Source organism: Saccostrea cucullata, unplaced genomic scaffold (genome assembly GCF_032062105.1).
Source record: "Saccostrea cucullata isolate Sc308-1 unplaced genomic scaffold, CSIRO_AGI_Scuc_v1 ctg836, whole genome shotgun sequence".
Taxonomy (NCBI): Eukaryota; Metazoa; Mollusca; class Bivalvia; order Ostreida; family Ostreidae; genus Saccostrea; species Saccostrea cuccullata.
Window position 1 is genome coordinate 35,884 of NW_026924030.1, and position 26,943 is coordinate 62,826.

The 26,943-nt window shown below is 33.7% G+C and overlaps 2 protein-coding genes across 2 annotated transcripts in view; both read left to right on the forward strand.

Annotated features, from left to right (window-relative positions):
- Window positions 1-12,812, forward strand: part of LOC134265519 (uncharacterized) — a gene marked incomplete at its 3' end in the record, with an annotated part of 38,676 nt that extends 25,864 nt beyond the window's left edge. Inside the window, exons 9-14 of the mRNA XM_062747739.1 lie at window positions 43-152; window positions 387-501; window positions 1,199-1,271; window positions 1,658-1,960; window positions 2,285-2,442; window positions 11,631-12,812. Of these exons, the coding sequence (XP_062603723.1) occupies window positions 43-152; window positions 387-501; window positions 1,199-1,271; window positions 1,658-1,960; window positions 2,285-2,442; window positions 11,631-12,812 (1,941 nt within the window). The remainder of the gene's footprint in view (window positions 1-42; window positions 153-386; window positions 502-1,198; window positions 1,272-1,657; window positions 1,961-2,284; window positions 2,443-11,630) is intronic.
- Window positions 12,803-25,556, forward strand: LOC134265525 (titin-like). The gene is made up of 5 exons (XM_062747744.1): window positions 12,803-12,957; window positions 13,341-13,919; window positions 21,022-21,743; window positions 22,857-24,022; window positions 24,346-25,556. The coding sequence occupies exons 1-5, from the start codon at window positions 12,813-12,815 to the stop codon at window positions 24,431-24,433; spliced, it is 2,700 nt and encodes an 899-aa protein (XP_062603728.1). The 5' UTR covers window positions 12,803-12,812; the 3' UTR covers window positions 24,434-25,556.
- Window positions 25,557-26,943: the final 1,387 nt, after the last annotated feature.

Below are 26,943 nucleotides of genomic sequence, written 5' to 3' on the forward strand. Positions count from 1 at the left end.
TGTGTCTAAGCCATTTTTTATGAATCTTTGTAATTTTTTTAGGTCACTTGTCTGAAAAGTAACAACAATAACCCACTAAGTGAAGAAGAAATCAACCATCTTGTTCAAACTGACAAGGATAATTTGGAGAAACTAGAAGAAATAGTTGCAAGGTATATTGAGTTAAGTGGTTATGTAATATGATATTGATTTTTTAAAAATGTGGTGGTAAGGAAATACATTACCTTTTTAGGGGGAGGGGGGATGGTACCTTAGGCAAAAGCATCGATATGAAATTCCTCCACTACTTAGCAAAATTATATTTAGATGCATTCGAGTCTACAATTTCATGCATCGTTAAATAAGTTCAAATTTTCTGTAGAATTCTTGGTATGTTTTCTTTGCAGGTTAAAGAAAGAACATGAGCAGATCAGACAGGAAACAGTTCAGGTGATTCTGGGAGAGCAGAAGTTACAGGTGGAACATCGTCTGTTGAAAAACGAACTGGACGAACTCAATAAGGTGAGAGGTCAAAGGTGACTTCAATGTCAGAACAGCTCTTGATGGCAAAAATATCTTTCTTTTTGTTAAATAAACCTTTCCTGTATTTTAAAAAAGTAAAATGCCTTTAAAGGAAACTTAAACTACAACAGTAATTTGTTAAAGTCTAGCTCCAAGAATGGGAGATTACCTATGCCAATTCAAGGGTTCTCAATATAAATGTAACCCAAGAAGGGACAAATCATTAGTTAAATCTGAAAACATTTTTGTCTGCCTAATTTCTAAGGTAGATTCCAAATTATCCTTAACACTTGTAGTGTTTACTTCTAAGGTGATTAAACTTGACTTTTGACTCCTGAACTTAAATTGGTCTCCCTAAATACAGTAATTAGGTCTTACTTGGCATACCTTGAAGAAGTTACTCCAAATGCTTATAAACCACTGCATGCCCATTAAAACTGCTAATCTTATTACAAGGAATTTACAATTGTAAAACTCTCAAGTTGCTTGTGCAGTAGGTAATTTTGATTACTATTGGAACACTGTGTTGTATTTTGCAATCATTGTTTAAAAATATTTCAATATTTGCTATATTTGTTAGTTAAAACAATTCATTTAGGCAGCATAGTATGATTTTTGAAACCTTAAAAATGGTTTTTGCTCAGTTAAGTATATATCAGATATAAATTCATGGCTTACTCTATTTGAATGTTTGCAGAGGTTAGGAAGTCAACACACAAAGGCTACCAAAGATCCTGATCCATTCCATCAACTGTACGAACAAAGAAAAGGTTTGTTATTTTATTCCGTGATCATGTAGAGCCATAGTTTAATACAAAAAATTTACTGTCTCTCCAAAATTTTAAAGTTGATGGAATTTTTATTCAGTTTGATCAAAAGATCAATACAGTAAAACTCGTTTAGTACAAACACAGACAATGTGAAATCACGGATATAGCGAAGTTATCTTGGATCCCCAGCTATATAAATTTGATTTTACGGATATAACAAATTTTAGCAAAGTAATTTTTTGTGACTTTGTTATAACCGAGTTTTACTGTAGTATCCATTTTTTTTTTTTACAAGAATTGTAGTTTAGTTGGTTGTTTTGGTTTTCTTTCCTTAGCATTTGCTCCTTCTATTTACTACCTTTTTTTGTGGCTGATATATTTTACAGAGGAGAGAAAGAAGAGTAATTTATCTGAGGGGGAGGAGCCCGAGGTCCATCTGCCATTCAATCCATTCGAGACCGAGTCCCTCCATCACAGTTCTGTCTCGGGCTCACACTTATTTCTGAGTCCAAACTCACTCAACAACAACAATACAAAGCACCCACCGGAGACTCAGGCTTTCCTGGAGAGTCTTCACGAGTTTGGGGAAAAATTTCTTGGATCCTGGTCAGACGAAGAGTCAACCTCAATGTCAGCTACAGACGAGATGACAAACCAGGGGGAGGATCCAGTGTTTAAAACTGTAGAAGGTGTGGAATTTAGTTGTTATAGTAAAAACTCACTTATTACACAAAGCAAGGGATGACAGATTTTGCTTTGTTTTAAGTGTAATTTGGTATATCAGTTAAGTTTAAAATGAAAATCACTTTGCTTTAATTGTCAATTGATTATAAGTGTGTTTGCTATTGAGCTTGTTTTACAGTAGTTAATACATAGGGAATGAAAATCATTTTGTGTAATACATGTTAGAAAAAAAAGTATCAATATATTATTCCATGTTGTCTCTGTTGACCTTGTCTTTGATCATGTTGTAAGTTGTCTTGTATTATTACCCCACTGTTGTGTATTTACAGTCTCGGACGACAGTGACCCGTGGATGGGTCTGAACTGGTGCCAGAATAAACTGGCTGCCCTCAGTGACCAGAAATTCCATGACCTGCACCGGAAACTGGTGGACCTCAAAGCAGAATTCCAAAAACTGAACCAGGAGTCGGGTGGACAGCTAGTGTTTGTAAGTACATGTGTATTGGATTGTAGTGAAGTACTTTATCTCTTTTTGACTACTTCAGGTTACAAGGGTATGTACTTCAAATGAACAGATAGTGGAGTGCATCTTTGTTTGGCAATAAGACATGTCTCTCTTTTCATCTTGTGGAAACTGGCATAACATGTAGCAGTTTTAAAAAAGGATTTTACTTTTTAGAATGTACTGCTACTATTTTCTGATTTTATAGATATTAATTGCAAAGTGTAGTACTAAATGCTTTGTTTCAGTTTCCATTCTTATGGTCCAAGAAAGTCTTCATTATCAAATTATAGATATTTTATTTATTTATTTTATGGTTGTTGATGATTTTCACTGAAACCAACCAGTGAACAAAAGAATAACAGATAAAATGTCTTACAATCAAATGCCAGATTTTTATGCAAGATGTGTGCAAACAGCTTGTCTAGATTTAAATTGCAGAAAAGCAAATAGCTTACAGTGTGATCTATATTATAATGATGTATTTAAGCCTTATGTCTGTATTTACAGACTTTATTTCTCTTGTCATTTATATATAGAATTTTTTTTTTTTCATTGAAAATATGACCCCTTTAATCTGATCAAGCTTATAAACAGAGCCAGGTTAGACACATCTATCCCCTCTGTCTTCCATTATGCCAGGATAGTATCCACTTATTATATAACTTACAAATTTAAATTTTATAAATGTCTTTTTTAGTAATTTATAGACAGAGAGTCTATTTTAAAATTTTGAAAATAAATCTTTTTAAGATTTTAATAAACTTTTGCACCTGAGGTAAAAGGGGGAAAAAGAAAGAAATAAAAAACCTGGATTTAAAGTGTGGAATGGACATTTTATCAAACAATGTCTGAAGAAATAGGACAATGCTTGTTTCTCTCATAGCAACACTTAAGATGCCCGTAGCCAGAATTAGAGATTTAGTTAGATATGCCCACTCTTCTGTAGGTATAGACTTCCATTTAATTTATTATCTATTTTGCCCTAGATATCTTTTCTACTTGCAATGCAGACCATACATTGAATTTGTTCAGATCTGTCATCTTTTTTATTTTTTGCTTTTGCAATTATATTTGTGGGAAAATGGGACCGTTTTCTTGTATATCAGTTTTTTGCAGCTTCTTTTCTTGAAGACTTATTCTTTTCATAGTAAGGTTATATAGCCCGTATTTTTATCTGATGTTTTTTTTTCTTTTTCAAAGTTCTTGAGATGGGCTATCTTGTCTTTTTAAGCATAACATGTATCCATCCAGTATTTTTTTTCTTTTGTTATGCCGGTACTGTAGGTGTAAGGTTCAAATACTTTTCAACAGACTTAAGAAAAAGGATCATTGTAGAGATAAAATAACACCCAAACAACCACATATTTGCGTTGTACTGATTTTGACCAAATTTGGCATTTCTCCTGGTTGGGACAAAATTACGCGCATTCTCCTGATTGGAAGGTTCGCAAACAATTAAATAGACAATGGCACTTCTATGCCTTTTAAAAACACAAAAGAAAATGGAATTATAGTCTTTGCATACATTATTCTGGCCATTGTATCAAGCATTTAATTTTATTGAGTAAAAGACCCAGTTGGCAAGAGCATATTCAATAACGTTTCAATTAATCTTTCCTCACTTTCAAACTTTTTGTGTGAATGGACTTGCTGGAGAGATTTGGGTAGGTATACACTTGTTTGGGCAGCATAGTTTTGATCATTGATTTGAAGTTGAACATTTTTGTTGGCTTATTAATGAGAAAGTTAAGGTATGTAAATTATTTGTTGTTTTGATCTGAATATTGCGTCAACAACAACACTTTTTTATTATTTACATAATAATAAAATTTTGGATCATACTTTATATACATGTAATTTACTGTAATGCTTAAACTATTCTACCCACAAATTAAAAAGAAATGTTAATTGTACATGGAAAAAAATTCAGTATTGAATTAAAAACCATTAAAAAGCTGTAATGCTAACTATTCTCTGCTAAGAAATGTTAATTGTACATAATTCATTAAAAACCATTAAAAAGCATTTATGAGTGGACAGGATGCTGTAATCCCCAGCATTCTATGAATATATAAAATATACATTGTGATTTCATTAACTGCTGTTTGCTGTGCCACTCAATTTTTACATTTTTAAATTGTTTGAATTTGTTGCTACCGGTATATTAAAGAAATAAAAGTTAAAATATGATAAGTTGCAATAAAAAAACCCACATCTATCCCTAAGCAGTTGTCTGTGGTTTATTCTGTAGGTCATAAACCAAAATATTAAGAAGCCTGACAACTGAGGAATTGTGTATTATCACTTTTATTTACACACCTTTAGATTTATCAATCATTATTTGAAGATTTCTCCATGACTAGTTAAGTTCTATACAAAAATTGATAGAGTTATTCGCTTTTATATCACACAGTGTTATGGAAAACCATGCACTATTGAAGAGTTTGAAAGACCCAATCTCTGAGCAATTTCCATTCTCTTGTCAGCACTATGGTAAACCTCTAACCAAGTTGACATAAAATGAACAAAACAATCTGTCACAATCTGGGAGTAAAATTGTGCATGTTTATTTGATTTGTTGTAGAGATAAAATATTTGTCAACTAAACTTTCCCTTTGCAAAGTTTAAAGACCAGTGGTTTTAACTGGGGGGACAAAGTCTTATCAAAAATGTTAAATTCTTTAACCCCCTTTTGAGAAGAGATTTTGAAACTAAAAGCTCATAATCCAATATTATGACCAAACAAGCATATTCAGTTTGACTCTAATATCCCTGGGGTTTCTGAATGGAACTGAGTCTCAGTCTGATTCACTCGAAAGAAGAGACGCAAGAAGAGAATATTTTACTATCAAATTGAATATAAAATACAAGCTGTTGACAAGAAATAGCAATATTTGATGGGTTTTCTTTGCACGGAAGTTTCATTGGTTGTAGACTGTTATAGCTAGGTGCTCAATAGGGTGTCACATTACACCCTTTTATCTACATGCAGAAGTTCAATACCACATATGTTTGGAGTGAATGATAATATTTTGGTTCGATATATAGCCTTTAAAAAGCTACAAGTGTTTTGTATTGAGCCTCATTTAGAATAGAAGAACCTATATGACTGATATACAAAGTCGTTGAAGAGAGACGTGCTACTATTACAAATCTAGATCCACAAATGCAGGATTATCTGAAGAGGGCAGATTTCTGTTTGTTCTTTTGGATAAACTTTTGAAACTTTGCTTATCTTTGAACTGGACTCAGGCCAAAGACATTTTTGAGGTTGAGAAGTGACAATTTTTACATTGTAATCTATAAGGAATTCAATGCAGATGGTTTTAAGTTAAGGATTATAATAGAGTGATGGAGATCGAGCAATGTGCATTGAGCTTGGATACAAAGAAAAGAAGTAAAATCCCTGTCAGGGTAGTTATTATTAAATTTTCATTCTATTTTTTAATAAAATTTTGAATTAAGATTTGAATATCACTGTTTCCAAGAGATTATGTCATATCATGAAAATAATGAAATATCTTTTTTAATAGGTAAAGAATTGGGTCTGTATTTTTCTTAAAAAGATTTGCTAACATTTTTTATTCTTTTTCAAAAGAGCATTTTTTGGTTGCCCAATGATGTTTTTAACTCTAGAGTTTTATTTTTTTTAAACAAAAGTGTGCAAATTAACTTTAGCTTTGCATGTTGAAATAAAGGGTGAAATAGATTCTTATTTTCTTGTGGACTTGAAATGGGAACATCTAAGACTTCTCAGGTTCCCTGACTGCTATATTTTTTAAGGAAGAAGTTTTATATCCAATATGTCCACTGCAAAAATTTAGATAATTTCTAATATAAACTAAACGGATTGCCATACTGGTCGATAGTATATAGAATATTCAAGTACAAGTATAAATAAATATGTGTACCTTTCAGTGATAAATATGCATATAACATTTCTTTAAGTTACCACAACTGTTTGAATGCTATGAGAAGTTAAATTTAAAAATTGCATAATCTTCCTTAATGTGCCTGTATGAAGTAAGCTAGCACATCCCAGAGAACTTTTGATTCAGATATATTTTCTCAATTCTTTGACATTTTACCTGTGTGTACAATAACTTAATCTCTAGTTATACGTTTTCACACCTGACATTAGATTGCATGTGTGCCACCAAGCTAAGGAGTTTGTTTGATAAATGGGGAAATGATGTTCTTGTATCCTGTGACATATGCTTTACACAGAGTTCCCAGTCTAAGACATTGTAATACAGTCTGTATGTAGGTATATACCAGCTGGAACTTTGACTGACAGGTAGGCAAGGACTCCTGTGTTTATGGCTTTTTATTTCAGTCACATCATTTTTTTGTTTTTTCAGGCATATATATTTAGGCATACTGCTCGACTTTTCTTACTCTCCTATTTCAATTTATCGGGCTGTTTACTTCAAATTTTCAAAAATATTGGTTTAATGTATGCATGAGAGTTTTCTTGACATGTAGCTTTGTTTGCAATTCTTAGCAAATATTTAGAACAGTCAATAAATGATTGATGAAGTTGTCAAGTCAACAATATTTCTTATTTTTTCATGTCATATTTCATCAAATAAAATCTCTAATTTTTACAATATAATTGGTCAATTTCTTAAGATTTTGTCATATTCTTTACATGAACCCGTTAATAATCATTCAATAACTTTTGTTGCACTCTGCATTGAGAACAGGAAATGTAGTTTTGATGTCTATTATATGGGTACTTTTGCTTCTCTTGTTGCATTTTGTTACTGCATTTGTGTTGGTCCTTTAAATCTTACATAAAATTGGGAAGAAATTGATTTGAATATATTGCCTAGCTCTTGCAAAGTAATTCATCTTCTTGCTTTGTACGTCAACAAACAAAAAAAAACTTCATATAAATGTTTAGATGAACTAATTAAAAATGCAAAACATATGCATAAAGCCTTCATTGAAGGAAACAAAGATTTAAGTGTTAGCATCAAGATCAGGTGTCTTGTGTAATTATATGTTTTTTCGATCTGAATTTATTTCAAATTCTAATGAATATAAATATTTGGGACAATAGTATTTTTTTGGTTGTTTAGAACCTATGTAAATTCAACACCTTAACTACAACACATTAAGGACACTGGTAAGAAGTATTAGGTTAAAAAATTAATTTGTTTTTATTATTTGCATGTAAACGTCAAGGTAAGTAAAAAAAAAATGTAATTTAAGAAGAGTTAGTGATCAATTAAAGTGACCAAACACCTGTTAAGTAAGCCAAGGGCTCCTGATGCATCATATTTCATTGAGATAGCTGTCACATACGTCGCTCAGTATAACATGCATAGTGATATTGAAGTATTTGACATCATTTCTAAACTTTCATAACTTGACCGCTGGTCAGTTTTGTAAATTTACATTGGGATTTGAGTAGTCTTTGAGGTTCCTATGTTTCTGATGTCCAGCGCCTTCATGCCGTTGTTGTACAGGAACAGTTACATGTACCCTGCCCCGATTGCTTCGTGAAGTGTCAACAATCTGAACTTTATAACAACAATACCATACAATGCCTACAAATGCTCCACGGTTGAATGATTTAACTGAGAGAAGTAAAAATTCAGTCTTGGCCTCTCCCCTTCTGAGATTTTTTTTTTGACAGTACTTGGAAGAAGCAACCGTTTTTGGACTTTGGGAAATTTTTTTCGCAAGGAAATGTGTTGATTAAATTGTGTTATATAATTAGGGAAAAAACAGAAACATGGCTTTATCTGTATTGAAAGGATTGACCAAATTAAAGGTAACTCAATTTCTTTTGCTTTTCTTAAATTTAAATTACATTTTTAAAAATATTATTTATGTTTAGACTGGGTATCATCATTTGATCCCTTTTCCATTTAATAGGATTCCAGTACTTAGACATATTCAGCTACAAAAAATAGATTTAATTTTGTCAATATTTAAAGAAATTCTTTGAAAATTATGTGGAGGATTTTTTTTCAAGATGTAAGCTCTTTTGAAGATTTTGTGAGTCATGTCTTCTTCCTAATTTTGTAAAAATTTGAAGATTTTGCAGCAGATGGTAGATAATTTTTTTCATTGACCTATTTAGCAAAAAAAAAACTTAACAAACGGTTCAATTCAGGATATATAACATACTTTCGGAATATCAGATGACTTGTGTGAAGAATTTGATTGCTTCGCTAAGCAGTGCGTAGAGTAGTGTATTACGGGATTGATTGAGGGTTTAATTGAAATGCTAGGGTTAAAAGACTAGAGGGAGTTTTGCATGATTGGTTTACTTTAAAACTAATTTACAAGTAAAATCAACATTAAACAAATACATCTTTCACCCGTGCCTGTTTCTAAACATGGAATTTAAAAAGTAGGACAGGGAGAGATTTATTCATTAGCATGCTTGGTTGGAGAGAAAGAGAGAGAATATTCCCTCCCCTAGAGATGAATGAGAAACACAAAATAGGATTTTTCTTCAGCATTTAATATGTAGTATATAGCTGTTTGATTCATATGGACAATGCAAAGGAGACAATGCAAAGTGTTACATGTATTAGAAAGGAGAGAGAAAAGGAAAACAAAATGAAAAGAAACAGATTTTTTAGTTTAAAAAAAAGAAATCTCCCTAAAAATGAACTGCATCCTTTCGTGATTCTTCCTTTCATTTTAATTATCTCACTTTGTTGAATACTTTTTCTGCTTTTCATCTATCTGCAACTTTCCATATTTTTTACTCTGTCTCCAGAATAACTTAGCCAATGTCAACACAACTTGCCACAAAGCATCCTTGGCTGAAGGTTTGTTCAAATGATGGGCTACACCCTCTTTTATAAGGAGTTAATTAGTATAAGAATTGATGAAACTTGGGTTGCATCTTTTAAAAATCTTCTTTAAAACACCACTGGGCCAGAAAAGTAAATTTATGTGAAACCTTTATAAAATGTAGATACAAGTTTTTACAGTGCCTGACCACTAGGCTTAAAATAGGGCAACAATGGGTGATCAAAGTTTTGCAGAGGAATATGTAGGTAAAAAAATCTCAAGAATAGGACATCAATGATTAGTCCTTTTAAAATCTTCTGTCGTTAAACAACAGGGCCATATTCAGGTGAACATTGTGGACCATGGGGCTCTGGTTGTTTCTTTACTTTGTAAATTAATTTACTTTTATTTCAAATTTTTGAGCAAATTCAATCATTCACCTTTTTTGTTATTTATATACAATTAATGTATTTGGGAGATGCATGTGTTTGAATTGTGCTAGTTATAAGAAAAGATGCCATTTTTGTGGCAATAGGATACATAGGAATTTTGTACATTGATAGCTTTGCTGTTCAATCAAAAGAGTCAATCTGCAGAAGAAAATATCACCTCATATGGTGATTAAATCTTAAATAATATCTAGACTGATAAATCCTCATACCATTCTAACTAAGAGAAAAATATCAGATGCAAGTACTTTTGGTCTTCCTGAAATGATGATGGTTAAAGTAATACATGTATTTGTTTGTAAACTAGTAGCTGTCTGATTGTCTATAGGACATTTAATTAAGTATAAACCTATCTTTGATGTTGACTAATAATGACTGTAATAAAACGACTGGTTATTGATTTGACAAGGGGCAGACGATCTGTGATTGATTCCTAATCATCGCTGTGCACCCGAGGTTACGAAGCATTACAGGGAAAGTTGCACCTACTTAGGTGTATAATAGCCCTGTAACTAGCTCTGTAGTATCCAATGATCTCTTAATAATAACTGTGAATCATTGTCCGCTGATACACAGTAAACTGTACTGTAAGTATTTAGTGGAAGAGGAGGATTTTAAATGTTATTTTTTCTTCTTTGTCTATTTTTTCAATAGTAGGAAAAAGAATTATTTTTTTATCATAAGTTTTGTAAGCTACCAGTTATAAAGATATTCTTAAATTTTTGAAATTAAGGGGGTTTTAAAAAATGTATATCGCCTGTTTATGTGGAAATTCTAAATCTGTCAACAGCCATAAATCAGTGATTAGTTCCCTTTTGAGAGTTAGCGTTACCTTTCCAAGAATTTTTAAAAATCTTTGAGAAAATGGTGATATAGCTTGAGTATTGATTGTTGTATATGTCAATCCTTCCCCTGAATTCCTGCCAGATCATAAATTTGGAGAGCACCCTGTGTATTCATTGTCACAGGTAGATAGCTTGCAGCTAGCTATAGGTAGGAATTTGATTCGGATTACGTTTACCATTATATTTCTTAGCACGGGTAAGTCATTATAGTGCGTGTAGGTTTACTTCACTTCTTTTGACGAATTTCATGGCTAAGTTGGTAAACGCCACATATTAGTTTAAAATGAATTCATATATTTGTAATTCTAATTTAGTCTTTGTCAAGATGTTTGTAAAAAATTTAAATGGCATTCATAAGGTCAAAATTTTGATAATTAACAATTCAAATTACATTTGGTCAGCTTTTGTTCTAATATTGTAATCAGTGGAAAGAAAAAGGGCAAGTTTCGTCAAGTCTTGAAGAGGTATTGAAATATGTGTATAGAGATTTTTGTTACCCAGTAAGAAAGACCAGGTATGTTGACCTAGCCAAACGCACCCCAGTTTTATTATATCAGTTTAAAGAAAGCCTCCAAATCAATAACGCATTCCATCTATGTATTGAGTAAGTAATGTCACTATTCAGGTAGCACAATAACTTTGAATGCATTTTATTATGAACTAAATTAAAAAAAAAAGTCTTGGCATTTTCTTTCTTTTTTTTTTCATGCGGTATAAGGAGTAAAAAATGAGGTGACAAATTTAAATGTTGAAGTCGTATAGGAGGAAGTAATAAATTCCTTTCTTACTTGATTTCGTTTTAGTGATTTCTGATAGATGCATATATCTTATAGGTTGGTAACACATGTTGAGGCAGAATTGTGTTCTTTTTTGTGATAAATAGATTTTTTTCCTTCATTTGTATCATTGATTTTGACAAGAAGAATATTTGATATCTCAGTGGATATAAATTTGCTCTAAGCTTAAAATATATTGTGATATAATGCTTAATTTATACAACTTTGTAAGCTGATTTTGTTTTGAAATTATCACACAAATTAGTGTTCTATTTATGTACATGTAATAGGAAATATTATTTCTGCATGTTGCTTTAATTGGGTACAATTTCTCATTACAGAGGAACCCGTCTGACTATTTAGCCAGGAAAAAGGAAAAAGAGGAAGAGGAACAGAGAGAGAAACAAAAGTTCCCACGACGATCCAAGAGCTCGGCCGACAAAGATTACACAGCCAAACGCAGAAGTTACGTTCTAGACAGGAAGAATGAAGATAGTGAAGCAGCAAGGGAGAAGCGATTAAACCGTCGGTCCCTAAACCTCGAAAACAGAACCGAGAAATCCAGGGCCCCTGACAGGCCACTGTCCTCGCCTTTAAAGAGTGATAAACCTGAACCCAAATCTAGAACTTGTCCAGAAACCGAGACCTCAACTTCCACCAGTCCCACTCGCCTAGCTTCTACAAAGAAAACCCGAGCTCCCCCTCCGCCCTGTTCTCCAAGTAAAGAATCTAGAATCCCGGTACCATCTGGAGCAGGAAATCCAGAGAGACCTCCAAGAAGAAAGAAATCCAGCAGCGGTGAAGAACCTGCATCCCCAAAGACTACAGAAAACAACAACCCTGGGTCTCCAAGGTCATCTTTTCTCTTCAGCGAAGATCAGAAGGAGAAACCTGTCGAATCTGCTCCTGCAGAAGAAGTCTTTGAGTCTGCTGTAGAATCTAATGTCTCTTGTTCTCCAGAAAGTGTAACTTTAGAAAAAATTCCAGAGGGTGTAATTCCAGAGGTGTCCAAAACTGAATCTGAACAACTTAACTCTGAAAGAGCAAGTGAAGAATGCATTACTGTGATAGAAAATAAAACAAAGGGTGAAACATTGAACTCTGAACTTAATCCCAATGAGAAGGAGAGTATACTTGTGAATCATTTAGATATCAAACTCATTGAAATTGTTCCAGAAGTTTCTGAAGAAAAGGAAGCCCCAAGCAAAGCTGTGTCTTTCTCTAAAGAACATATTGAAATTCCCAATCCAGACACGGTATCTTTGTGTAGTATAGACTCGATTCCCCCAGATCTGCCAAATTCTGCACCACCTCCACTTCTACCCAAACAACCGGACACTGCTTCCATTGGAGAAGAAGCTGTGGTGATAGCACAGGAAGTCAAAGTCACTGAAACTTCTGCTCCTGTCATAGAAGAGGAAATTTTAAAAACTGAAGAGGTTGCGGTAGAGAGTTCTGGACAGCCTGAGCTTAGTGACATTAGTGATAAAGACAATCTTATTGAAGGATCCATTTCTACCAAAATGTCTGTTGAGGTGGATTCAATAGTACCCAGGGAAGGATCCCTGGAGATCAGCTTGAAAGAAGAGAAAGAGTTTAAGGAGGTGGACTCGGATGCTGATTCTGATTTATCTGACCTTCTCAATCAGAACGGCTCATTCACTCCAGGTAAGCTCATTATTACTGGGACGAAAGCTATGTGAGGTTAAGGCAGGAAAACTGAAAGTAGACAGTGATGTATGATTATTAGAGTTTTATGATGAACGGTAGCATAAAAAAGTCATTTAGAGCCCAGTTAAGAGCGTAACTAGATGATTTCTGATTATTTATGATGTTTGGAAAAACAGGTTATTTTAGATAATATAAAATCAAGGTTTTATACATACCATAATATTTTGTCATCGATATTAAAAAAAATAGTAAAATAAAATTGATGGATTTCAATGACTTGCATATTATGAATGATATGAAAGGTGTCTAGTCAACTTGTAAAATAGCAATAGATATTGAAGTTAAATGTTTAATGGAAGAAATCTGTATTTTTGAATCAGGGGATGACAAAACTGACCACCATATTCCTATGAACCTGCTGGATGGTGAGATAGAAGAGAGTGGGGATATACAGCTTTTGTCTCACAGCACCTCTGTCCAGTCCCCCACATCTCAGGCAGACTCAGCCTTCGAGGACATGGTCAACTCCAACCAGGTCAGCCTCAGCAGTACCCTGGAGGATGTCAAGGACGAGGTCATCTCTGACACTGTGGAGCAGGTCAAGGTCACTCTGGCCGAAAGTGAGCCAACTTCTGAGTCCTTGCCCTCAGATGAGATCAGTGTTACTAAGATAGAAGCCAAGCCAGAGTTTGTTCCCATTGCCTCTGAAGTCTCCTACCAGACTCATTCATCCTACGTAACAGAGGTACCTAACACAGAGACCAAAGTTTTTGTTAAAAAGGCCCAGCAGTTTTCAGAGACTGTGAATCAGCCCCCCAAGATGACAATCCGATCCACGTCCAAGGAGATGTCAGACGAACACCTCCAGAAGGTGGACGGAGAGAGGAAGGCGGTCATCAGTCAGTCCATGGTCAAGAGGAGGGGCATCACAGAGTTTGCAGTGGTCTCAGCCAATGATGGTAAGAAGTCTTTCTTGTTTTTCTATGCCCAGGGATGTTTTAATGCAAATTACTCACATCCATTGACCTGTGCCATGGAACAAGAATTGATGGGCACTTTCAAATCTATAGTACTTATATTTTTATATTTTACTTTATACCTTGAATTTATTTTGACTTGATTCATCACCTACCTGTACGCAACCATAAAGAGAGATAACCCTTAGGACACAATTTTCACAGCTGATTAATTCTTAGGGCCATACAGAATATAAAGGATTGGCATGTTTGTAAAGAGCTGTATTTATTAAATATCTTGATTCTAACACAGAGAGAGTAATTGAACTTTTATACAGTTTGTACAATTAATTTATTCAGTGGCTAGATCACTTTTTAACTTAGGCATTTCACTTGAATATAGAGATCTTCAGGTGCAGACCATACAGGTATTTAGGACACAATATTTACTAACCTGTTTTCCTGATTTAGAACCTGTATTAAGGATTTGACAATGTCAGGTATTTAGGAAGTGTGCTTACCAGGAAATGCTTTTTTCACTACTGTCACCTTGAGGTCAGCGCAACTCCTCATAAAGGACAGTTTCTAAACTGTAAGTTTTAGGACACATTATTAGATGTGCATTTTCTTCATTTCCTGGTTGTGTTAGAGATGAACAGTTTGTCAGCACCATCTATCTGTTTTGTGTTTATGAATTATGTCATGAAAAGCTTTTTCAAATTAATGTGTGGATTTTATATGCAAGAAAGACAACTTTTTGAAATGTATAAACACTGTAAGACATTTTGATGTAGTTTTTTTTTTTTTGTTTTATCTGGGGTTTTAAGTGCACTGTGCCTTTCATTATGTGTTTTAAGAGATTTGATGGTATTTTTTTCTGATTCATTTTTTCCTCAAAGAGAGATAACAATTGAAATGTATCATGTTTGTGCTGTATTGAAATAGAGAGAGATAATTGAACTTTATACAGTTTGTACAATTAATTTACATCTTCATATGTCTGTTTTCAAAATACAAAATATTGTCACTTTAATTGTCAAGATTTTTAACTTAAGTTTTATTCTTGATTTTCTTCATTTTCTAAGGTGTTGCAGATTACACATTTGTGTTTATGAATATGTATGAAAACTTTTCTATTTAAAATCTTGAATGTATACACTGAAGGTTGGTTATTTTTTTTTGGATATATGATTGGCACAATGACATAACAATTGTGATTTAATGCAATAGCATACAGTAATAATATGTGAACATTATTTTTACACAATCATTTTGTCTGTTTAAAATCTAGGAACACAAAGTGATTTAATGCAATAACATATAGTAATAATGTGTGAACATTATTTTTACAATCATTTTGTTTTAGGAACAAAAGAGTATAATGGTAATATGAATGACTAGTATTCTTATTATGAGTTGGTTCTTTAAAAAAGAGGAATTTAAGTTATGTAATTCAGACAACAACAGTGAAATCATTTGAGTCGATCAGTGTCTAATTCTTGAAATTATGAAAACAGATAAGCAGTGGAATGTTGTTAAAAGTAAAGAATCAAACACTAAGGTCCAGGCCTTGTCTTATTCCTTCAATGACACTATTGTGTGCTAATTGACCAACAAACGTGATTAAATCAACAAGTTGTTTAAACTCCTTTGGCCATTTTCTGAGGGCTAAAGTCTTTGACAAACTGAAATGGTCAACTGTTATAGACATTAGATAACCATCACTTCACATGTCTTATTATCCTCTACACAAAAAAGCCAGTCTTGTCGAGGAGAGTTGGGTCATTGCTTGCTAGGGGGTTGACATATAGAGAGAAAAAATCCCATTTCTTCCCATTCATTTTGAGGAATCTTGCCAAACAGGTTAGTTTTCCTAGGCATGTTGCTTTAACTGATCTTTATTGATGTGCTTTTTTAGATGCATGGTGACCAAAAAAGTATATACTTCCATGAAATTGATTTAGTTCTTTGGAATTTTAATTATTAATTAAAGGCTTTTGCAGGTAAATTTACAGGCATCAATGTAAATAGTTGCCTGATGTTTTGTATTGATTAAAATGTTCACGTAAGTTTACACACTTGTATGCATTGGAGGAATTAATAATACTGCATGCGTTAACGATTTTGCTATTAGGTTTTTAATTTCAAAGAACTGCATTCCAAGCTGTAGAAAAAAAAGTGACGTTGGGTTACAGTTTGTTAAAAAAAAAAGGTATTGTTTTGAAAGAATTGATTTCATCTATTGATTTTGAGGCAGATATACTTAACTTTGAAAAGTCCTGTGTGTGTAATATGGGTTTAGTGGGTATTCTAAGCGGACTTCTGCATTCAGGTGGTGGATGGTCGTATATTATTGGATTCTCTTTTGCTGAGACAGTTTCTAAGTGACTTATCACCTCACTGAATAGCCATGTTTGTTGCCGAATTTATGCCAAATAAGCGGACTGAATGGGAGCTATAGAAGGGTGTGTAAGGCTTTTATGCGACCCAAGATAAAACAGGAACTTTGGCAGGATGCCGGGTACAAACTAGCCGTACCTTTGTAACGTGATTACACAGGGAACAAAAATTAACTGCAATTCACTGGAATTGTGGATCTAAGGAGTCATTATATCCAGATTGTTTTGTTTATTTGTCCATATAAGGAAAATAATATAGCCAGTATCTACCTTCATTTCTGTACTACACCTGTATTAATCTTTTAATTTGTTTAATCACATTACCTGAGATATTAATCTACTTGTCCAAATGTTGATTTTGGCCTCTGTAATCTCATAAATTAGTGTTGTAAGTGCAGGAACATATTCATACGTGGTGTAATATTGTAAAATTGAGCCATTAGTTATGAGAATTGTTCTGTGATCAATATCCAAACCGGTGGTTGGCAGCGAGTGAAGAAGTGCCAGGATGCGGATATATTATGTGCAGAAAACAGGTGAGATAATGGACGTAACTCTGTTTCCAAGATCAACACCATAAAAACGGCACTTATAGTATTCCAATCCTGGATGTCGATATACCTAAACCTCAAGGGTAACGGAACAAAAAATACTAGGCTGAAACATTTGCACTATGCTTAATTTGTAAGTAAATATGTGATTTGAGTTTAATCATACTTCCAATTTATTTCCAGAGAATTATTTGTCAATTAGAAATTATTTTCAAATTAACGTCAATTTATGATGTGCTTTGATTAAAATTCTCCTCTATAGTCCCCCTCAACAAAATTAGTAGTGTAATGCATCCAAATATTTCAATATACAGATAACCCCCAAATTTGTTAGGAAATGAAAATTTTGGAGGTCTTAATTATTTCTCTTAAATAAACACAAGAACAAAGTGAAAACAATTAAGTGGTAATGAGCCAAGTCGTTAAGAAGGGGCAATTATTGTTGCTGACAAGGTAAGTGAGGTTAATTGGCATTTTACAGAAATACAGGTATAATTAGGTAAAGCCTTAGTTACTTATGCAGAAGTTCGATTTCACCAGCTACTGCTAGGCTGGTCAAGGAGTTGGTCACTTTAGTGTTGTAGCGTACTGCAGTTTGGGAACTGAGAGAGGGGAAAAAACATTATTGTCATAATTACTTTTGGTAATTATTATTCTAGTCCCAGATCTACCTTTATTTAAGGTATTGATCGTGCATATATCTGCATCTATACTGGAAGTTGCATGTTTAAGGATCATGGCAGTAGCTGAGGAAAGCAAAGTTAAAATCACAGGTATATATACAGATAGATGAATTCTTATCTGATTCAATTTATTGTTGTGGATGGACAATTGTTCAGTGATAGGTCAACTATTTGTGTTATGTGGGATTTATCTTATCAAGGTATATAGGGGTATGTTCGTACTTTTATACCAGTAGCTATATGGGTCTGGATGTTCAGGAAAGACTAATTATTAATTAATGGACAATCCCCAGTCTTCTCCCTTTCTCATTTATGGTATGTAGCCTGTCTCAAATCATCAGTTACTTGCTTAAAATAACTGTAGATTTAGTTTTATTCACAAAGTAATAAGTTTGATGGAATAATGTAATGCAATTGTGTCTGTTTGTTTGTGAGTGAGTGAGTAAATTCTGTGCAAAACAGAAGTGACATAATTTTTAATTTGATATGGGTATTGTTATTATTATTATAAACACATAATTATCCCCTCGCAACAAAGTTAGATGGAATAAAGTAATGCAGTTGTGTCTGTTTGCAACTCCTCTCATACCACTGAATGAAATTTGATGCAACTTCCACAGAATCTTTATTACATATTGCCATTGTGTGTGAAACATATTTTGGGTTTCCCGGCCACAGGAAAACATAATTTCACCAGTTAAAACCATATGGGAATCAATGTGGAGCTCATCGCTCACAGTACCTCTAGTTTGCATTTGAATCAATGTGGAATGCTCTGCAAGCTCTTATGGTACCCTTGTTCATGTACATTGCACTTTAATGTTGTGAAAGTTTTTAAGTTTGGTAAAATTTTCATTTTTCTTTTAGCAAAAAGATTGTTAAAAAGGCCTTTACATAGTAAAAAGTATTGGTATACATTTTTGCAAGAGTGACTCTAAGTCTCTTATTTTGTTTAACTTCTGATGGTTTAAAGAAGTCATTTTTCGTCAACTTTCAAAAACTAAAAAAAAGATAATTATCATGCTTTTCATATGAACACCATGGGGGAGAATGCTATAACTGCTCTTATGAAATTTACAGATATATAATCCTCTGAATAAATTTTTCATAGAATTAATATCTGCCATAGAAAGCAAGAGTTGTAATTGAGCGTTGAGCAATAAAGTGTCATTGTATACCTACAAAAGTTTACGGTATATATATATCTAGAAATTCATTATCTCTTCATCTGAACCAGTAGAGATATGCGTGGAAATTTAATTTATAGTCAGTCTTGAGGGGTTTTTAAATAATCAGAAAGTCTAAATACCCTAAAATTTATGACAAGTGAACATGAATGAAGGCCTGATCAGAGATTAGAGAAATAAATGTTTTAATCTGTAGACAAATCAAGACATGTAGGATGTATATTATAAACTTTGTCTTAGGGAAAACGCTCGCTGCCCACACTCAAGGCAGATTTAATAAATGAGATGATATTCATATATGTAAGAAACAGCATTTACTGCATAAATATAGTACATGTATGTGTTTTTATTATTCTGTTTATGGGGGATTCTTTTTTAGAATAAGATAGAAAGATGTAAAATAAAGGTCTGGTATCATTTTCACTTTCTCTGAATATCAAACTGTGATCTGATATGACTTCTTACTTTAAAAAATTCTCTGCATATGCAGTATGATATATGTTGCGTTACTTTATATAAAGGGCAAGATTTTTGGCTTTTGTGTTGGTTGTCATGCAAGTTGTAGGGGCTAAGGCAAGCCACTAAGGCCAGATGTAACCTCCAGGCCTGTCGTCGTTATCAGAAGGGTTGACATTCATTTTTTCACCCTTTCTAGACAATATTTCCTGAATTGTCAGAGATGTACCTACATAATTAATTTTACCTGGGCAGATTAACGAAACAAACAATGCCCCAACATGAGGGTGAGGCTTATCTAGATCAGAGTGAAAAGTTTGAACCATTTCAGACCAGGTGCATCAGGCAGAGAGATACAGGGTCTATAGCTACCAATATATACTTGACTTGAAGAGGGAGATTATTGAGTGAAATTCACCTGCTTACATATCAATTTTAAGACAACACACCCGTTTTGCCGACTTCATATTTTCGCTGAATTTTTCTGGCTGAGGAATATTTTCTGTTTAAGTGCTTAACAGTATGAAATTCAAAGGAGATTGCAGTTGAATGAGGAATTGATTTATGATCAAATATTTGGAGAGATTTTATTGTTAATATTACAAAATGGCATACATTGAAACCTTTTCATCCAATGCGACTCTTATTCTTCATATTCCTGAAACAGGTAAGGTAAATACTCAGTATAGAAGTGCCAGGCCCTCTGAAAAAAAAAGTGTTTTCAATGATCCATCAATGGAAAAAAAGGCTGTAACATCTAGTTATTCTACTTTTAAACCATTTGGTTTGAATAGAAAGTAAACAATTGAGGCATTTAATTTTTCAAAGAATTTCATTCTTCTTATATGTAATTAAAAGATAGAATATAACAAGAATTTAAATACAACTAAATAAATATTGAAAATTTCTTAAAGAAGGATATATATGGGTTGAGTGAATTATTAATTGTCCGAGTATGAATATTAAAAAAGAACATGCAGATCGTACCCAAGTGACATGGATCAGCTAGGTCTTAAAAAGTTTTGCCCATTTTTTAAAATGCATGTTTGAGAGCTGAGCTATAAGTAGACTTCTTATCTTTGTGTCTGTCAGACGGATATCCCATCAGGTAGGTAAACATTATAACACCGCCCCGAACAGGTCACCCCCATTTACGTCACTGTCCTCAATTTTGCATTCAATTAAAAGACAAGCGCCATTACTGTTTTAGTGCAATCATAATTTGCCGGAGGTGTCATTGGTGAAGTATTGTGTGCTTTGCTTGTGCATATATATCTCTGACAGGTATTAAAGATTCATTTTTTTTTTTATTTTTCATTTGATGACATTGTGATTTAAACCTTCAGGTGTACTTGCGTGTAATTAATGTGTCTGAGTCACATTCTTTTTTTACTTTGAGGAAAGAGGATATACATGTACAGGTTGTTAGATTACGTTAAAAATCTTCTACGAAAACTTTGGGATTAACTTACCAGACTGTGTTAATTTGAGGATTAAAAAAGGCGTTTAATTTGACTGAAGAATTTTAATGGTATGTCTCTGTGTTGTACAGTTACCCTGAATTGAATCAAAGTTGTACTTAAATGTTAGATAGTGTTACCTGTTTGAACGTCTGCTTCTATTTGTCTTGGGAAAGGTGGCCTGGGATTTTATTGATTTGTTTTAGATCTTGTAGGGTAAAACAAAGTAGGCATGCATCGCTGATGGAAAAATATATGAACTGACAATCTGCCAGTGATCAGTGCTTTTTTTTTCAAAAGTTACCCTTGAAGTAGGTTAAAATTTGAGGTTTTTATTGGAAGGTTAATGAATAAAATTTTGTGTTTCAGAGAGTAAGCAAGCAGACGTCAAAAGCAGTGTTGTGTTAGAGGCAAATGACCAGAAAGATCTTCCTTCACCAGTGAAGTCCAAAGGTACACCAATAAACTTTGATGAAGTACCTCCCAAAGTAGACCTTTATAGTCAGAATGTTGTACAAGAGGATGGAAATACAGACACTGTAAACAGGGAGTCCATAGCAGACTTAAACTCCACCAGGAAACAGTGGGAGACCATCCTACAGAGTTCTAGCAAATCTGAGCCAAGTCCCGCGAAGGTAACTCCCAAGAAATCGAGCACACCAGTCAAACACTGGGAGGTGAAACTTCCGTATAAACCCAATCCGTCTTCCAAAGTGATTCCTCAACCAGAAGTCGAAGACACACAGCCAAGAAAACCATTCAAAATGGAGGAAGACCCTTACGCAAATGAAAGTGCAATTGAACGTGAAATTCGTCTGGCAAATGAAAGAGAGGAGATGCTGCGCAAAGAACAAGAAGAACGCATGGAACTTGCCAAACGACAGAATGCCTCAAAAAATCAGGTCAATACGAAAATGTTTGAAAATGAAAACAACAACACGGAGTTCAAAACAATGTACCACGAGATGACAGAGGCTGATCGGGGATCCGAGCTTCAGAAACGGGAGACATTGATTCAACAGGAAATAGAGGAGCAGAAGGAGAGAGAGGAGGCACTGACAACAAAAGCCCCGCCGGCTGTCACCCCTCAGGTCAGTTAGGGTCAAAACACAGTTAAATTACATATAGATCACAGGTTACTAATCCTATATTAATTGAACATTCGTAAGGTGCATGATTGTGTAGCTGTGTAGAATGGAAAAGTTTTTTTTAGCGCTGAATATAAAGGAATATAAAAGGAAATACTTTAATATTATGAATAATGCATTATAATATATGTGTTACTATAAATTATTAATGTGGAAAAATTTAAAACGACCACTAACTTGTAGATTAAGCTCATAAATGTATGTTAAAATACCCAGTAGTCAAAAAAGGGGGTTTTAAAAATGCATTTAAAATTTGATGGAATCATAAGTTAAAAAATTACTGCGTGGGTGACTTGTTTGTGCAATTGCAAAACTGTTTGATAAATCACCACAGATGAAAATAAACTAGTAAATGGATAAGTCTACAGCAGTTGCACTAAACGCCTGGTTACTTAAAATTCTGATAAAGAAAAATCAGCCATCCTACACAAATTTTTACCTTGACTTGATATGTGTCATTGAACAATTTGAGACAAAGTATTGGCATCCAGTGAAATTTATGACATACATACCTGTTCAATAAAATCTTGGCTGGGATTTGAGCCCAACCCAGGTTTGTGTGAATAATGAAGTCGGATAAAGTATTTGTTGGGTATATAACGAAATACACTGAAAGTTTACAGCTTTTACCTCACCCGATATCATTAAAGATTACTCTTTTACCGGGTAGGTGAAAAATTTTAAAATGTGATGTTTTTTACCAGTGAGAAAGCATGTTAAAATAAATTGTTAAATAACCACTGATGCAGATTAATATTATGAAATTTAAAAAAATTCAATATAAGAAGTTCTCAATTGTTCTAAGACTCCTGCATCATTTAAGAGTTATAAATAGAAACCTAAAAGAATAAGAATTTTTTGTTTTAATGACAACAAAAAGTCCTACATAATGTTATATGTGCATTAGATGATATATGGGTTTTATTTAAGTATTGCATTAGCCGTCTTATTCTTTATCAATATACCTTGAATGAAGCTTTGTGTTCGTGATTGATTTTATTGGCAACTCACACATGTTACACAGTTTTTACAAGGACTGAATATTTTTTTCCACAGGTTGAAGAGAACCCAGATAGCAGTAGAGAGAGTCTCATTGCCAAGGAAATTCGGCTCCAGAAGGAACGAGAGGAGGAAATCGCCAAAAGACACTCTCTGAATAAAGAGCCAGAAGTAAAGGAACCAGAACCGGAAAAGGTAGAACCAGTTTCACAAGAACCAGAAAAAATGGAGGCACCAGTGACAAACAGTAAGCAAGTCACATATGAAGAGGCAATTCAGGAACCTTTTCATCATGAAGGAGAGAGTCTTATTGCAAAGGAACTACGCGAGGCAAAAGAAAGGGAGGAGGAAATTCGTAGGATGAGAGAGCGAATGCATGGAGGCAGCAAGCCTAGTCCTGCTCCTGAAGCAACCAACAAACAACCACCACCACCCAAAACCCCTACACAAGAAACTGTGAAAAAGACATGGCAACTATCTCCAAGTGTTCAATCCCCCAAAGTTTCTAGTCACACCCCTTCACGCTCAGTTCGTGTTCAGCCCATTGCAGACTCGGCAGAAGAGGATGAAACAGACTCCAAACCAGTGGAAAGGAAGGAAACTCCTATTGAACGTGAAATCAGAATAGCAAGAGAAAGGGAAAATGAACTGAGGCGTCAGAAAGGACTGCCATTACTTTCTGAAGTCGTCAAACCAGCAGGGGACGATGTCTCGGAAAAGTCTTCAGTGAATGAAGAACCTGTGTCATATAACTACAGAAACAAGGTCAACACTGCAGAAGGAACAAAGTCCATGAGAAACTTTGCAACATCACGGCTACAAAACGAAATTTTAAAACAGAAAGAAAGGGAACACAAGCTTAGAGATGAGGGAAAGATTATCTCAACTTCTGAGGAACACATAGGGACATTAAAATATGCAGAAGTTGCTGGCATTCCTAAAAATGAAGGACCAGTGAAAAGAAATTTTGTAACAAGGAAAAGTACATCAAGCCTTCCCCTCCCTGGGGATAGTCCAAGTTCATCAAACACCCCCTCCGAAAACGGTGATGTGGAACCCCCAAAGATGTCCCCACAAATCAGCAAGGAAGAGCCAGTCAAGTACAAAAGGCCAACTGTCAAAACTGGTGGAGCCTCTTTTTCATACAGGGAATCTAGAAATCAGGCCGAGTCCAAAATCGAGAAAGAACTGCGGGAGATGAGGGAGAGAGAGGAGGAACTAAAGTAAGTTCTATGGGGAAATAAAGTTTATTACAATTTTTCAATTACAACTATGAATACTTGTTTGATTAAGTTGTAACTGTCATTTTATTTTCTGATATATATGCAGTGATTGATATATTTGTCCTAAGTTTATATAGCTGCGAAAATTAATTTTTGCAAAATTTGATTAATTAGCAGGAAACTGATTTTCCTTTAATTTGTAAATATGAAACTCATAAAGAAGTAAATTTTCTTAATAATTTTCTAATCATTTGCCTGAAAAAAATGTTATCATTAATTTTTGTAATCTTAACAAGCTGACTTTTCATGTTCATTTTTGACAGGAAATCAAGAGGGGGAACACTGAGCCCACCTACGAGTCCGAGAGACAATAATCTCAGCAGTCGGAAGGCCCAGTTTGAACAGGTGTGATCAGTACCCAGACTACAACAAGGTCAACACCACCAATAGCTGTGGGCGAATGAGTCACATGATTCATGTCACATGATCTCTTTAAATTGTCAAAGCTTGGTGAAAAATATATTCAAGACCATATTGGTTTATTACCTTGCTTCAATACAAATATCAAAATTCTTAGCAGTTTTAATGCTGTTATGAATCGATGAAATGAAGAAGAGCTGTATGACTCTGTGATATACTTTATATTTTTTTTTAAATATCAAACTGAACAAAAAAGAGATGTACGTAGTCACTGTGGTCAGATTGTTACAATATTTTTACTGCCACAAATATCAAATAATGGAAATGGCTTTTTTACTGAATGAGGAGGAAATATTTGTACATAGATTTTATTATTTTTTTGATTTCCATATATTGTGTAAATGAATATAACAGTATTATCACACAAATATAATTATGCTTAATTTTTGCAAAACATATATTATGTAACATATGGGTTATAATATAAATATATCAACTGTTATGGAATACAAAAAGTTGACAAATATTTCTTGTTTGCTTTGTGAGTGTGAATACTATGTATCCAGAATAATACTTGAGAAAGTAATGATCATTTCATTTCCATTTGAGGCAAATAAAGTACATTTTCATTTATAGCTTGGACATTCATGAGATAGTGACATGCTTAAACTTGAGTCTCACAGTTTTGTCAAACAGACATGATGAAAATGATTTATTACACGTGTACATCTGTGTATTTTTAGCATCAGAAAAATAGGTTCATTTCAATGTTAAACAGAATCTCTTTCAAACAGGAAGTGATGCATTGGCCATCTTGTCATTTGTCAACAATACCTGTAGTCCAAAATATTAGTGAAAACATTCTCCATTTTCAGTGTTATTTTTATAGCTTTTTCAAGTTTCATATTTATTCAGAGAAAAATTGTGATTTAAATTTTTACAGACCCCAATATGATGCTAAATTTATTTATGTATCACACACACTATATAAAAGTGTAATAGTGCAAATAATCAATCTTTTTATTGCCATGTTATGATATTAAAATAATTATATTGTTAATAAAATGTACAATGTATATGTTATTTTTTAAATAAAATATATCTGCCACTATAATTAGTGTTTTCCATGTCTTAGGATTGCTGAGAAGGGCAGGGGTTCATATATAGCCTAATGTGAACTAAGGAGCTCTAAATTAGGTTTATCTTTCAGGATGGAAAGTAGCATGCATAGGTTTTGATCTGTTCGTCTTTGTGTCTACAAAAACTATAACCTTTCCCACATCTCTTGATTGGTTGGAGCAATGGTTTTTCATATATTTCACAATTGTGATTCTTGTGACAAGACCTCTCATTGGCTACCAACACTTTTGACCTCAGAGTGTAACCAATTTTTGCAAAATTTTACAAAACTTTTGACCTTTAATTTAACAAGCAGCAAATTCAAAGTATAGTTGTCCCCAGCTTTGTGGATATGATGTCATTATTTAAGGAAATATAGCATTTTTTTAAAGGTAGGTCAAATGTCAAGGTCACAGGGTCAACAATCATACAGTGAGGTTGCCAATAACGAATCGCACCCGTTAACGAATCACTTTCAGATGAAAATTCTGTATTTTTCTTATCAAAGTCCAATACTTAGCTTAACCTACCCTGTCATGCTGAATTATTCTTGCTTTTATCATTTATCTTGAAATTATTAAATTCAACTTGTTCAATGTAATAATTTTTAAATAAACATGAACAAGCTTTTTTGTGACGCAGACCAGAAGCGTACAAGCAAGCAGACTACTTTCACTTTTCGGTACCGCTCCAAAGTGAATCGTACATTCTAGGTAAACAAATTTGGTGCAGATGCTTAATAAAACAAGCTAATTCAGAGAATTCGTGTCCCCCGCTTAGGGAAAAAGTCGGCTCCCCCTGACTGAATTTGTAGAATTATTAAATGTATACATGTACAGATGTATACTGAAGCAAATAAAATACATGTATGTCAATATGCATATAAAGATTTGATTGCTTATTCTTTATTATGTGTATAGAAGATTTTTTTTATATGGAATGTTTATCACACTGTAATGATGATTTTATAACCTCATAAATTTTTCATTTCACATGCTGAATACTACCATTTAGTAAAAAAAAAAGTATTTAAAAAAAGAAAAAAAGAAAAGATCGACCGAGATTTGATCCCGGGACCTCTCGCATTTGAAGCGAGAGACATAACCACAGGACCACGGAATCGCTTTACGCGGTGTGAAGTATATGTAGAACTGAAGTCACATACATGTATATATTCATGTTTTCATGTTCGGTATTCTCAAAATTTTACACAATCCATGGTGTTTGATTTATTTAGCCTTTATTAAACAGTTCTAATAGATGTAATAAGAACATAAAGTCCGCCGAGAACCTGTTTTATACGCAATAACTCTCCTCATGCCCCTGCGCTAAAAATAGCGACATGTAATACTATAAATACTGATAAAACAAACGGGGCGGGG

What these genes read in the sequence shown, in the direction of transcription:
- LOC134265525 (XM_062747744.1), top strand. Translation starts at nt 12,813, where the DNA reads ATGTCTGTTGAGGTGGATTCAATAGTACCCAGGGAAGGATCCCTGGAG. An exon ending in GAACGGCTCATTCACTCCAG is followed by an intron (nt 12,958 to 13,340) that starts GTAAGCTCATTA and finishes TTTTTGAATCAG; the next exon opens with GGGATGACAAAACTGACCAC. An exon ending in AGTGGTCTCAGCCAATGATG is followed by an intron (nt 13,920 to 21,021) that starts GTAAGAAGTCTT and finishes TTTGTGTTTCAG; the next exon opens with AGAGTAAGCAAGCAGACGTC.